This window comes from Erigeron canadensis, chromosome 4, assembly GCF_010389155.1.
Source record: "Erigeron canadensis isolate Cc75 chromosome 4, C_canadensis_v1, whole genome shotgun sequence".
Lineage (NCBI taxonomy): Eukaryota > Viridiplantae > Streptophyta > Magnoliopsida > Asterales > Asteraceae > Erigeron > Erigeron canadensis.
In genome coordinates this window covers 20,631,682-20,645,862 of record NC_057764.1, presented here as the reverse complement: position 1 = coordinate 20,645,862, position 14,181 = coordinate 20,631,682, and the positions used below count along the sequence as shown (strand labels likewise).

Here is a 14,181-nt window from a genome sequence, read left to right as displayed (position 1 = left end):
CTATGAAAATAGTGTCCTAAAAAAGTATTTAATAATACGGATGAGCGTTTAGGGTCCTTATATAACATATGCTACTTAAAAAGTGTCCTAAGAAGTTATTCAATATGATGGATGACTTTTTGGTGTCCTATTATCATATAACTTAATAGGACATTTGAAATATGGATCCTAATAAATTACTTTATAAGACGTTTAGTTGGTAGTGTCCTCTTATGTGATAATGTAATAGGACAGTTTAACACTAGGGTCCTATTATAACATAACCTAATAGGACCCTTAGTACTTCAGTCATAACAACTCTATGTTATAGGACCTTTTTTTTGTCGAAGTCACATTAGAACATAACTTAATAGGACATGTGACACTTGGGTCTTAAAACTTTGACCTCTATAGGACGCTTAATCATTGTGGTATTATTATAATACATCGTAATGGGACACTTGATATTTGAGTCATAAAACATCAGTTTTATAGGACATTTATTTGCTAGAGTTTTATCACCCCATAACTTAATAGGACACTTGAAACTTGCGTCTTAAAACTTTAACCATTATAGGACGCTTAATTAATGTAGCGTTATTATAATATATCATAATAGGGCACTTGATATTTGAGCCGTAAAACGTCAGTTTTATAAGACGCTTATTCGTTAAACGTTTTATTAACTATAACTTTTATAGGACTCTTATGAGTTATGTTTTATTATAATACACCATAATAGGACACTTTATATTTAAGTAATTTAACATCAATTTTATAGAATTAATGCTTATTCCTTAGAGATTTATTTTATAACATAATTTAATAAGATATTTGACACTTTAAACCTTGTAACCTTAAAAATGCTAGGTAACAATCTCAACTTTTCACAACACATACATAGATCATATAAAATGAAAACGTTTGATTAAAAAAGAACTATCGTAATATAGTCATCCCTCACATTGTAATATAGAAGTTTAGAGAGGCGAAAAACATTATGATCGCCTGGTCAGATTAAACTCTTTTGGCTACATACAATTGCAAAAGAACATGTAATCAACCATCCTAAATGGAAGCAACTCACTCATCACATTGCTACTTTCCTTCTTAAGGATTTCCTCTTGTTCTCATGTGTCACCGTCTTTGGAACCAAATTTGTGAAACTTGAGTCAAAACTACAGATGACCTCAGTTTATCCGAACATCATGTAGCAGCATTATAGACGTGGCAATTTCGACCCATTAGTCTAGTTCGCTCAGAAAATCCTATATTTACGGCCACATGTTAAAAGAAATGGATCAAATACCCAACCCATCCATTTGCCACCTCCACTGACCAGACTCCTATGAATCCATCATGCTTCTTACGTATAAGTAGCTGCATAAAAAGAATTCAAAGAAAGATATGGGCCGGAATCAACACAGTTACATATAAAACTTAACTGTGTATATAAAATAAAGGGGTAAGAAAAATGCAACATGCAGTTGTGCCTGCAGTTGTGTCTGTTCAAGTATTGTCAAGAGTAGTAATACTAAAATTTATATAATACGATCGCTGCAGTGTTCCACAATCCAGTTGATAAGTAGACTACAAACATATCCACGACAAGATGAAACCAATCTGGTGTAGTGTTTTAGGAGTGCAGAAGCGAAAAGTGCTTCCTGCAAAGTAACCAGTGGTTCCAGAGTTGGCGTATCATCTTCAGATTCATCCTCGACGTTTTAACTAACTTTACTTAGCGTAATATCCTTTGTAACAAATCAATAATGTACTCATCATACGCATCTCTCAAAGTAATACAGTACATTTTAATATTCCAACGCTTATAGTAGCAATGTAAACTTTGCAGAAAGCACACAAATGAAACCGGAAGACGAGGCATGTGGGATGTGCATACCTTTGATGGTCTGTTCATGGTGTTGTAGTGGTTTCATGTTCAGGAAAGTGTAACTTCCTGTCTGACAGAGACAAATGAACTTGATTGCTCAAAAACATTACCAATGAAAAAGGTTATAGCATTAGAGAAATGAGAAATATAACCACAAACCTCGATAATCTGTGAATCGGTCAGCAACATTGTAAGCCTATCACTACAAAAAACCTATCCACTAGTTGTCAGCAAACCGTAATCAAGAGTCTTATGTAACACTGTTTCCCCATCTCCGGATTGTTGATCCTGGATGAGTTTTTCACAGTTGATTAAAAGTAAGAAGCGTTGATGACTTTGAAATGTTTTCTAATGGGTTGGGCTAAAAACTACTTTTTCTACAAAAAGCTACACAAATAATATATTGTTTGATTTATAATCAAACATACATAACAAAATGACTTTGAAAAATTAACAGTACATTTTGGATGATTTGTGACCCGTTTGAGACATACTAGTACCAATTCGGATCTAAATGGGTCAGGTTGGTAGGCTGGGAGGAAAGACCATTGGAAAAAATGAATTTATCAATAACTAGTGCATCGTATATGATTAGAAAAATTCAATTCGAAGAGTTCAATAATTAAAAATAAATTCTTGGCAACTTTGTATCACTTGATCTAGGCGTATGATAGTATGATTGGACTGCGTCGAACGACACTTATGTTTAACTAGTGTCAAAAACAATTACAAAAAGGTACTCTTTATTCTAGGAGATTCTACATTAATTATTTATAAAATGAATCAAGTGTAAAATACACTCGATCGACTTTCAACCTTTTGCTTTTTGGCTAATATCTCAACCCATTGAGGTGTAAATAATGTGTCAAATATCATTTCAATAGAACATGGTGTAACGACTTACTATGTTCACTCTAATGAAACTTTGAAATTCAAAGAAAATAAATAAATAAATTAACTAAATTTCACACTAATTCAACTTGATATAACCTAAGATTATGCAAATGACAAATAACAATTGTCATTAATGCTGGTGATAAAGTATGTTATGTATTCTTAAAGACATCTAAAAGTTTCAAAATACAACAATTGAGCCTGAAAAATGAGCCTACATTAAGTTTTGAATATAAATAAAATGGTACTAGGATGTTTAAAAGTAAAGAAGGCAGAAATGACTCAATGAGTGCTTACAACAATCAAACCTGGCTCATTCCTTGGCTGTAGATGGTAATAGCGCAGAAAGATTTACACCAGCAAGCTGCAATGCAAATGTACATATGAGTGGATCAGCAAGCTATACTCAGGTAATAGCCCAATTTGATTGACAAAAATTGAATGGGTAAACTTCTAGATCGATATACTCAGGTAAAATCAGATTGTAATTGAAATAAAACTATATAAAATAACCAAAGAAATACTCTGATTGTATTTTATAAAATAACAAAAAAAAATATGTGATAAGAAGTGTAAATACTTCTTATGACTTGAGCAATGTGCGAAAATATATGCTACTATCAAACTCATAATAACACGATGTATAAATACTCTATAATCGACACTGCAGAATTTGTAAATTACAACTGCTCCTCTGTTAACATATAATGGAAATTACAAACAAAGAGTGAACGCCAATCAAGAACTAGAAACCTGACATATGCGACATTTAACATTTAATCAATTAGAATACGCTACTAACGCCTATCTCAATTTCACAAAAGTATTACCACTAAGTATCATTAAAGCAGTTTTAGCAACTAGCAAAAAAGTCTGATCAAATCCCCGCACATATTGAGACTTTATGTATTAAAGATAAAAAAACCTAACACAAAATAAAAAAATGAAAGTGAATAGATAAGAACCTCAAGCAAAATTTCTCTCTCTATTGTGGTGGTGGTGAGGCAGCAAAAGTGGAGGGCAAAATTTCTCTCTCTTTTGTAAAGATGAAATTAAGATGAAAAAGGGCGCAAATCAGGTGTCTCGTCCCGCTTAAATGAAATTCTGGAATTGAATTGAAAGGAAGGAATGAAATTCTGGAATTGAAAGGAAGTAATTTTTAGAAGTGGTGGTGACGAGGCAGAAGTGGTGGTTTGATTTAGGTATGGCTAACGGGTGGATCCAAACCTGACTTGGTGACCCCATCATGACACACACATTCACACACAATTATTTTATTTAAAAAAATCTTAAATAATATTATTTAACGACTCCACGCATGTTGAAGATAGTTGTTATAAAATTAATAGAACCTAAAATCTCTCTTTTATTAAGTAACTAATGATGTAGTTATTGTTAATTTGTTATATCATTTAATATGTTATTTTTTATAATTCAATTGGAAAGAAAAAAGTGAAAAAAGATTTTATAATGAACTTTTCTATATTGTATATGATGGATAATTAAAGTAATATTATATTCGGTCGATATACGACGTTAGAGAAAATTCACCGTATAATGGTGCAAACTTACGCGTACCCTAGACAATGAGATATGGATTCCAAAAAATTAGATAAATAAAATGACATGTATTGTTTAAGTAAGACCCTACGTGTTTACCAAATTTTCCCTATCGCGATAGTGTAGAGAAGTTACTTCCACGATTGTTTCTCGTATTCATTATATCTTAAGTTTGTGTCAATTTATCTATGTAATGTTAACAAGTAATCCTAGCTTCTTAAATTTCATGTAATGGTAGTGGATTCCTAATACTTCGGTAGATTAAGATGTAGATAGTCTTATTCTACCATTATGGTATAGACAGTCTTATCCTACCATTGTTTTGGGTCCCATTACAAGTGTTGATCCAAATATTTATTAAGTATATTTAAAATGGTATTATATATTTTTAAATAACACCATTGTTTTAAAACTAATAACATATTATGATTTATCACCACTCTTAATATAATACAATTTAGTAAAAGACAATATATTATAATTCTATCTGATTAATCTTTATGTTTATATTGTCTTCATTAAATATTTTTTAGAAAAAAATTATAATGTGACATATCTACAATTTCTTTTGAAAGGTTTTACGCTACTTTCATCACCGTCGTAACACCCGAGTACCTTTTTTTAGTTAATTAAAAATAAAAAAATATGACACAGAATCATAATTATTAAGTTTATTAAGGAAATTAAAAAGGAAAGAGCTTGTTTTATAAATAAATACAATATAATACAAAATTAATTAGGTTATACTTACAAATAGATGGGTTGCAAAGCACTAAACTTTTCTTGCCGACTTTAGTGGGTCGTGCATTGCACGGCCAAATACAAACTAGTATATATATATATATAATATATTAAAAGGTAATTACCTTAACTTTAATTTACCAATCACAACCCTCAATTTATCTAAATCGATTAAATCAACACATGTCTAAATTAATTTACATTTTTTAATTTTTCATCATTAATATACGCTTTAACCAAATTTAAAATAACTAATTTACACTTTTTGGTTTTCAATCACCAATTTACACTTTAACCCAATTTAAAAATAACTAATTTACACTTTAAATCACCAATTTGCACTATAACCCAATTAAAAATAATTAATTTAAACTTCTCAATATCTTAACTAATTATAATCAAACTAGTTTTAATATTGTTGTAATTAATAATTGTAATCGAATTATAATTAGGATAATGATTGTTGTTATTACTAATTGGAATCAAATTATATTTATGATACAAATTTTTAGTATATAAATTGAACCCTACAAATAAAATCACAACACACAAAATCATTGAAAATTCAGGAATCAACTGCTATTTGTATTGTTTTTAAGAACCATAACTAACGGAAAAAATTTCTTTTGTGCAAAACAACAATGACAACTTGGATAATTGTGTAATCAATGTTAAAATATTGTTTATCTGAAAGAGTTTGTATAAAAAAACTCGGCTATACAATCCAACGTTAATATGATGCAACCATTTAGTATTTATATTTGAATATCTCAATTTCTTTTTAAGTATATTTTTACATTTTAACGCATAAATAATTTTTATTCCATAAACTAATTTTTATAAGTATTTTGATAATATTATAAAACCCGTATATTTAACACACGTATGTGGTTTCTAAATTAAACTATGCCATTTTCCCCCCAAATTTAAACCTCCCGCTTTCCCCTCTCATTCCCAAATATCAATTCACTCTTATTTTCCCCAAATTGAAACCTCTCGCTCACTTGTTATTCCCAAATAAGTTCCTCTCATCTCAGACATTCTGGTGATTTGGTCGAGTCCGCTCAAATTGGGTATATAATTTCATTTTCTTATTATGCTTTTTTCTCATCTTAGCTTAAGATTCTGGTTATTTTTATTTATCTATTTCAATCTTGACTCTAGTCTTCGTTAGGGTTTGAGTTTAATTGATTTATTTTTAATATATATTTATATATATATACTGCTGCCTGTGTGTAGGATTCGATCCTTTCTAGTGTTTGTTTATGACTTCATGTCTTTATTTAATCGAATCATCTCAATCTTTTTTAGGGTTTAAGTTTTTTTCTTTTAATTTCATCTGTATACGGTTAGTCTGATCTTAGATTATAATTAGCTAATCATCTCAATATTTAATTTCATCTGTATACGGTTAGATCTGATCTTTTAATTTAACTGTTTAAATGTTTCTCTTAGACTATAAATGTTTAGGCTAGGAAGCATATATTAGTTTCGTCATTCACTCTCATCTCCCATTTTGGTTTGTTGGATATAATTCAAGCATCTCTTAGATATGCCATGTTAATTAGGCCAGTCTAAAACCAATGTTTACAAAACTTATATTAGCCATTAGGTAATGATATTGATTATGTCATAGACTATTTACTTACTGGTTATTCTGCTACTTTTTAATCTTTATCTTGTGAATGGAAAAATGATGGTTGTAATTGACTGAAATGACTCTGGAGGAAAGGTGAAAGCATCAATACCTAGAGAAAGTCGTCTTAGTGTTCCATGTAGTATGCACCTCTTACTACTATTTCTTAATCTTTGTTTCTCTAATCAGCATGTAATGCCAAAGTGTTTGTTAAAGAGCTTGATGTGAATGAAAGACGTGTGTTTTTAATTTGGAGGTGTAATCTTGCTAGGTTTTTTTTTACAAGTGAATTAAGCTCTATCGGTCTCATTCATTCATAGTTTAATAGAGGTGTTAACATGAACAACCTGGGTAGCTACTAATTGGTAAAAATGTGTTTTTCTTAGAATGGGTAATTTTGGTATAGGTTAGGCTGATGCTAATTACCTTCTTACATTATTTTTATAAACCAGTTGTATATCAAATACGATTACTGAAAGTAAATTATATGAGTAACACTAATATTTTTATTCATCTATTTAGGACATACAAGTCAAATGACCTTTGACCCATTTGACTTTTCTAACCCATCTTACTTGTCTACACCCTTGAAGAAATTTACATCCCTTTAACCCGTTAGAGGTAAAACATACCCTAAATCGACCTGTTTGTTTGGAAATGTTGTCACCTCTATTCTAGGTGAGAGTGTAAGACCAAGGCGACACATGAAGAGCCCGACTAGCAAGCTAGCTGAATGGGCATTCCTCCATAAGAAAATAACATTAGTATCGAGTGAGCTGATGGCTCACATATTAGATATTAAACTGATAAGAACAGATATTCTCTAAATATAACTTTTTAGTTGCTTTGTTAGTGGACTAAAGAATGATGTTTTTTGAATTCATCGGCATTTTTGTGATTTACCATCCTAAAGCCAAAATTAACATGGTCACTTCTTTCATGCTTTAAGTTTTGCTTGTGTCCTCAGTAACAAATAATATGGTTACCGTGTTCTTAATTCTAGATTTATGTGTTTCAGATTCAAGGAGAATGATAGTCTTGTTCTGACCATTTGGAAAGAATTTGGATATATGGGAACAACTTTGGAGGGTTGTTAAATATAGTGATCTGGATAGTGTTTATAATCTTTATTGTTTGCAAAATGTGAACAGTGATTAAGCTGAATGCCATTGTTTATATTGTGCATTTTTCTAATTGCATCTTTTGTAGTAATTGTGCATTGTTAATCTTCTTTTGTAGTACTGAGATATATGAGGATGCATGTGATGGGCACTCGTTTACTTCAGCTATGCTTTTCATTTGATGGGTTGTGACTAAATGGACTAAATAATGAAGATCATGGCTATGAGCTAAAAGGAGTTTATGGACCAAACAACCAACATTATGGTGGATATTTTAAGTGGTCATCACAATTTGAGGTCAATATATAGAATATTAATTTTCTTTTTAATAGACTATAGTTTTTAACTTTTCGGTTTAAATGTAACCTTTGTATTTATTTTGTCTATATAGCATATTCGCTATGATCTGCAACTGCAATACTTTTAGCATGTTCTTGTATTGATGTTGATATCTATTATGACTTTGTTGATTCTGTCCAAACAGGAGTTGTATTGATACTATTTTGATTTGATTATAAGAATCTACTTTACGCTATTTTTGTATCAATTTTTTATGGATTGCTATGTATTGACCTATTAAATTATGGAACACATTTTAGGACTGGTTTTATTAGATGGAAAAGTTCGGACATTATATTTTGGTCGTAACAAATCTTCTATGAATTGTTTGTATTATTAGGACCCTATAATTTGGTCGTAACAGATCTTTTATGAATTATTTGCATTATTAGGACCCTTTTTATGGTACTAACAAAGTAACAAATATAAGATCCATATACCTTTTAGGACATTAATTTGAGTCATAGGACTTTGAAATTTTGTCCCAACACACTTATTAGGACGCTTTTATTGGTACTAAAGTAGGTATAATAATACTTCATTGGCGTCCTATTAGTTACTCTTTAAGGACGCTTGTATGTGTCTCAATACATAAAAGTTGATTAGCATATGTTAGAACATTGTAAAGTGTCTTAAATATGTTTCTATTAGGACACTACTTGTGTTGTTCATGGACATATTATGCGACCATAAAATTGGTTTCATAATCTTATCTGGCATATTAGGACGTTTTTTAGGTTTCTAAACTTATTACGACCCCTTTACATGAGACACTTTTAAGTCGGTCCTATCAAATCAAAGGTCCTATAAAGTAGCATTATAGGACGCTTTTGGGCGTACTAAGAACCCAGTTTTGTTGTAGTATCTAAATTTTTTAAAGTATACTTTTACATCATAACCTATAAGTATTACGTCTTGCATGTAATTTTTTTTTATATTTATAATCTAATAAACCCGTGTATTTGACGCGAGTCTAAAATCTAGTAGTTTTTATTATGTATTTTATTTTGGTGTTTTTTAATTCCGTTCCATGCGATCATAACCAAACACTACAACAAATAAATAATGACTCAATTAATTACGGTGTTTATTTCATTACCACATTTATTTCATTTCGTTATTATTTCATTCGGTTCAACCAAACAAATATTATAAAATGCTCCAACAACTACTAAATAAGAATGATATCATACACAATTGGGAGGTTTAAAATGATGAGTGAATCAAAGTTATTTATCAAGAAAAGTTAAAGAAGTAAATGATAAGAAGTATATGAAAAAAGTTAAAGATCGAATTAATTGAAAATATTTATTAAAGTATCTTTTGATAAAAGAATAAGTGCTTAAGATTACGTAATGGTCAAGATACATGCATACTTAGAACATCTAAATGTCCACATACATAAATATTCAACATACTCATATAGAAATTTTCTTCCGCTTATCCAATAAGACATCATCCTTCTAGAATCTAGAACACCCCAACCCACCCACCTGCTTATATTTTATTTTTATCTCGTAGAACTTACTAAAACTAATAAATACAAGATTCAATATTTCATACCTTCAAACTCAAGAAAAAATGGCGCAAGCTTCCGATAGTCAAGAGTTACCCTTAAACGAAAATGATTCACAAGATATGGTCATTTATCAAGTCCTAAATGAGGCTGATGCTATAATTGGGCCAATGGGCCATGGGTTACGAAATCATGCAACTACTAGTGTTTCAAGAAATACCCTTGATCCGACTCGGGTCATAACAAAGAGTAGACACTATAGAGGAGTAAGGCGTCGCCCGTGGGGTAAATTTGCAGCCGAGATTCGTGATTCTAGTAGACACGGTGCAAGAGTATGGTTGGGGACATTTGAAACAGCTGAGGCTGCTGCGATGGCTTATGATCGCGCCGCGTTTAAAATGAGAGGCTCTAAGGCTCTTTTGAATTTCCCTGCTGAGCTTATTACATCAATGGAGAAAATTAACATGGAACCGAGCTTGATTATCAATGATTGGCAACCGTCGCCTTCAAGTAGTTCTGGTGAGATATCAAGTATAGTAACGAATTCAGAAAAAGCATCAGAGTCATCATCTAGTCAAGGAAATATGTTGCAGCTGTTTTAAAGTGTATACTATTGTCAAGGGTCAGCTTCATTCAAGTTTTTTTTTTTTTTTTTTTTTTCCTTTCTTTTTTTCTTTTTTAATAGAATTGCAAGATATATGTAATTGTGTGGAGCACCACTAGATTTGATACATTTACCACAATATACAAATTTTATCACCCCTATATATATTTAGGGTTCCGGGATAAACAAGTCTCTGTCTTTGTCCCCAACCCGATTGAAATCCTCATTAACTGCCCATATATAATATATGTCCTGGTAAGATCACCCCGACCCGGCCCGATTGAAATCAAGTTTCTCCATCGAGTTGGGATTTTTTTTTTCCGTCCCTATAGTTTACCATGGTCCATGAGTCATAAACTCTATCTTTTGGCCCACACAAAGTAACAAACTAAAGTAAAATTGTTATGGAAATGATAATATATGTCATGCGGGCAGGTAACATATTCACAGTTTCAAATTCTTGTGTGGTCACGAAATTAATAAAACCTAAAGATACTTAATATTGTGTAAATTCTTTAACCAATGATTTTATATATATATATACAATATTACTACGTAAAGTATTATGTTTCATACAAATCCATAATATTTGACAAAATTATTCTGACATAACTTCAATGACTATATCATAAATCTAAAAATTTTGTTTCTTCGTAGCCTTTGGACAATATATTATCGAAATAACCAACTTCATGATCCTCAAAAATGTTGCCATCCCAATAAGATCCTTCCAAGGTTTCGGATCTTTTCAATGGTGATGGTCCATCCATGACTAACTCTTCTTTGAGTTCATCCCATTCTCTAAAAGCCCTTTTATTTGCATTGCAATCTTTGGCTTGGAAGCTATGAATATGTGTCGAATAATTAGTCCCTTGAGAATTTCCTAAAAGATCATTTGAATCATTTTGTGGATGAGTGATGCCCAATTCATTTTCTACGAATTGGACAGGAAAGTTTAAATGAGCTTTTGGTCCTCTAATTCTCAATGCCGCTTTATCATAAGCCAATGCTGCTTCTTCGGCCGTTTTGAAAGTTCCAAGCCAAAGCCTTGCTCCTTTTCTTGATGAATCTCTAATTTCGGCTGCATACTTTCCCCATGGACGTCTCCTGACTCCCCTGTAACGTTTATCAACTTTGTCAGCATGAACTTCTGACAAATTTTTACTCATGCTACTACCTTTTGAAGTAAAGTCGCAGGAATTATCCAAAATATTTGAAGGAATGACAATTCCATCAAGGATTTCTTCCCATTCGTCCGCTCCCATTGATATCCATCTTCCTAGGCTTGGTAGCCTTTTCAAAAATCCCAATGATTCGTGATCTCTATCAAGATCAAGATTCGGCAATTCCTCCCATGATTTGGAAACATCGGATCTTTTTATCTCTGTTTCGTCATTTGTATGCCAATCTTCACCAATGAAATTTGCCCATACGTTCTCTAAAATCCCTTCGGACGTAGATGTTTGTAACTTTTTGTCGACAGCCATATCTCAAGATAGAAAGGAAAACAATGGAATTTAGAGATGTATATATATATATATATACAAAAAAACTAATACATGGCTAGAAACAACTCATTTGTAAGTATGAATGGGAAAATGATAAGAAACTTGGAGTTTTGGCAATGTATAAGCATAAATCAAGGTTGATTTGATGATTAAGGTTGAAGGAAAGGAGGGGTGGAGTGTTGACTTTGGTATAAACTCTAAAATTGATAATATTAATAATAATTTGCTTATGTTTGTAATCAAATGATACAATAAACAAGTGGTGGATTTATTAGAAGTCAAATAAGTATATACTCTAATCAAATAATCCTCTTGAATGGTATATATTTATGTTCCCATTGGCCAATTAATTTCATGGTAACTTAAGTACATATTAAGACACTACTTCGAAACATTCCTTCAAATTAATTAATAGTCATGAGTTTACACACTTGTTTCGACGATCAATAGCTTAATAACCAATTGATGGACAATTAATAAAGCATCATTTTTAATAACTATGTTTTCTTGTAATACATCCCGGTTAAAATGTGTTATCACGTATAACTGAAATCTAATTGCTGGCTTCTCAAATCGTGAGTCAGATTGCTGCCATTTTGTAAATCGCAAGATCTAAATAGCGATTTAATACGACAATTTACATTTCTATATTGTAAAAATCGGGGAATATATGATCGCCAATATGTAGCACTCCATATCACGTATTGGTAATATTAATACTAATAGCTACTTGGGCCGTTTTATATTTTCTACCATTATATTTTTCACTGCCTCAATCATAACTTCTTTTTTTGGGAGTTCCTATATGAAATACAAAGATGTATTGGGAACACCTCGACTGAATCAGAGTAAACAAACAATCTCGAATCAGGCCGCCTCTTGCCTCTCAAGCAACAAGGTTCTCAAAATTTTGCCAATAACAAGCATATAATTTAATGTCCAAAACTATATTGGCTTAAGCCATGTAGATATATGGTTGAATTATTGTCTAAACTGATTTATATGAAGGTGTCTATTGACAACCAACACATGTTTATCTATTTGCTTTTGACATTTTTTTTTTCTCATATAGGGCCGTTGAGCTTCTTGGCAAGGCCCAATGCGTCATGCATATATAGTAACTTTATATATAAATGTAGTTTTTAAACGTCTTGTTTTTATTAAAAAAATTAATTGTGCAACTTGTTGCCATTTGCTTTCTATATCTATGTAAACTCATAATGAATATTTCTACAATAAAGAAAAATCTTACACACTTATTATAAAGATAACCAAAGGTTAAAATGTTCGCATATTTATATACATAAATCCGCTAATTATACCATTAGTAGTATATATCGTTGGCAACGTCTTTTAATTAGTAAGCGTTTAGGAAAACCCGAAGTAAACATGCACCAAGAACTGTATCCAGTGTATAAACTAGTATTGGTGTAAAAGAACCGCAAATGAAGACATTTCTTCGACCACAAGTAAATGATAGAGTATCTCTTGGGCAAAAGATAAATAATTAGAAGATCATCACACGCTTGGCAATATATAATACTAAAACAAAAACAGGAGGGTTATTTGTAGATTACGAAATAAGGTCAAAAATAAAATCACTTAATTAATTCAGTCTATATATTCTAAAATATAGAGTTTTTTTTATTTATACTTTTTCTAACAGTAAAATTGGTTTCAACGATATGTGTTTTCATATTCTAAACTCCAAAACATTTCAATCTCAATTTTTATCATATATACTAATCCACCTATTGATGGTTGGTTGATTACCGATATCTTCAACCATGTTGATGAAATTATAATTCCATCAAACAAAAGTGACATATAGCGACGACTTTTGGCGTCACTAAAAGCAGCTTTTCTTGTAGTGTTATGGGTAGAGAGCCACAGATATTAATGCAATCACCGTATGTCCAATTTTTAGTCACTAAAGCCATATTAATTTATTTTTTTCTTTTTTGGCAATAAGTAAAATTATAAGTTTATAACTTTAAAATAAAATAAATTGCAGAAAAAAAACGACTTAATTGAACCGGTTAGTCAAACTGCTTATCTATTGGATTGATCGGTAAAACTAAAAGGGGTCCAGTTTTAGGCTTCGAACATTCATCGGTTACAAGGTGGGATACAAAATGAATATGAAAGTATATAGTTGTTTAAAAACATCTAGATTACAGATTTACAGTACTACGCATAAACAGCGAGAAAGTTCTCATATATAATTTTAATGGAGAAGGATAAACTGTAGCGGATAAATGGCTAACACCCCTTACGTGGGTGTATTCATGTCGGTTCGACTCTTGACAACGCCTTAGAGGGTTTGTTCATCATGTGTTAGATGAGTATGACGTTGTTAGGGCATTCTCACCAAATTTGCATATGACAGAAT

General features: G+C 31.3%; 2 protein-coding genes, 1 long non-coding RNA gene and 1 pseudogene across 3 annotated transcripts; 1 reads left to right on the top strand and 3 right to left on the bottom strand.

The window, feature by feature from the left end:
• Window positions 1-887: 887 nt before the first annotated feature.
• LOC122596801 lies at window positions 888-3,880 on the bottom strand. The gene is made up of 5 exons (XR_006323385.1): window positions 3,730-3,880; window positions 3,062-3,128; window positions 2,030-2,158; window positions 1,880-1,940; window positions 888-1,359 (listed from the first exon to the last, which is right to left on the bottom strand). It is a non-coding gene; the product is annotated as an uncharacterized LOC122596801 (long non-coding RNA).
• A 3,479-nt stretch (window positions 3,881-7,359) lies between these two features.
• Window positions 7,360-7,570, bottom strand: LOC122598709 (annotated as a pseudogene).
• Window positions 7,571-9,710: 2,140 nt separating this feature from the next.
• Window positions 9,711-10,434, top strand: LOC122596799 (pathogenesis-related genes transcriptional activator PTI5-like). Its single transcript, XM_043769443.1, has one exon. The coding sequence runs from the start codon at window positions 9,743-9,745 to the stop codon at window positions 10,277-10,279; it is 537 nt and encodes a 178-aa protein (XP_043625378.1). The 5' UTR covers window positions 9,711-9,742; the 3' UTR covers window positions 10,280-10,434.
• A 473-nt stretch (window positions 10,435-10,907) lies between these two features.
• On the bottom strand, window positions 10,908-11,768 carry LOC122597127 (ethylene-responsive transcription factor ERF091-like). Its single transcript, XM_043769760.1, has one exon. It carries the CDS (start codon window positions 11,766-11,768, stop codon window positions 10,908-10,910), a length of 861 nt encoding a protein of 286 aa, XP_043625695.1.
• Window positions 11,769-14,181: the final 2,413 nt, after the last annotated feature.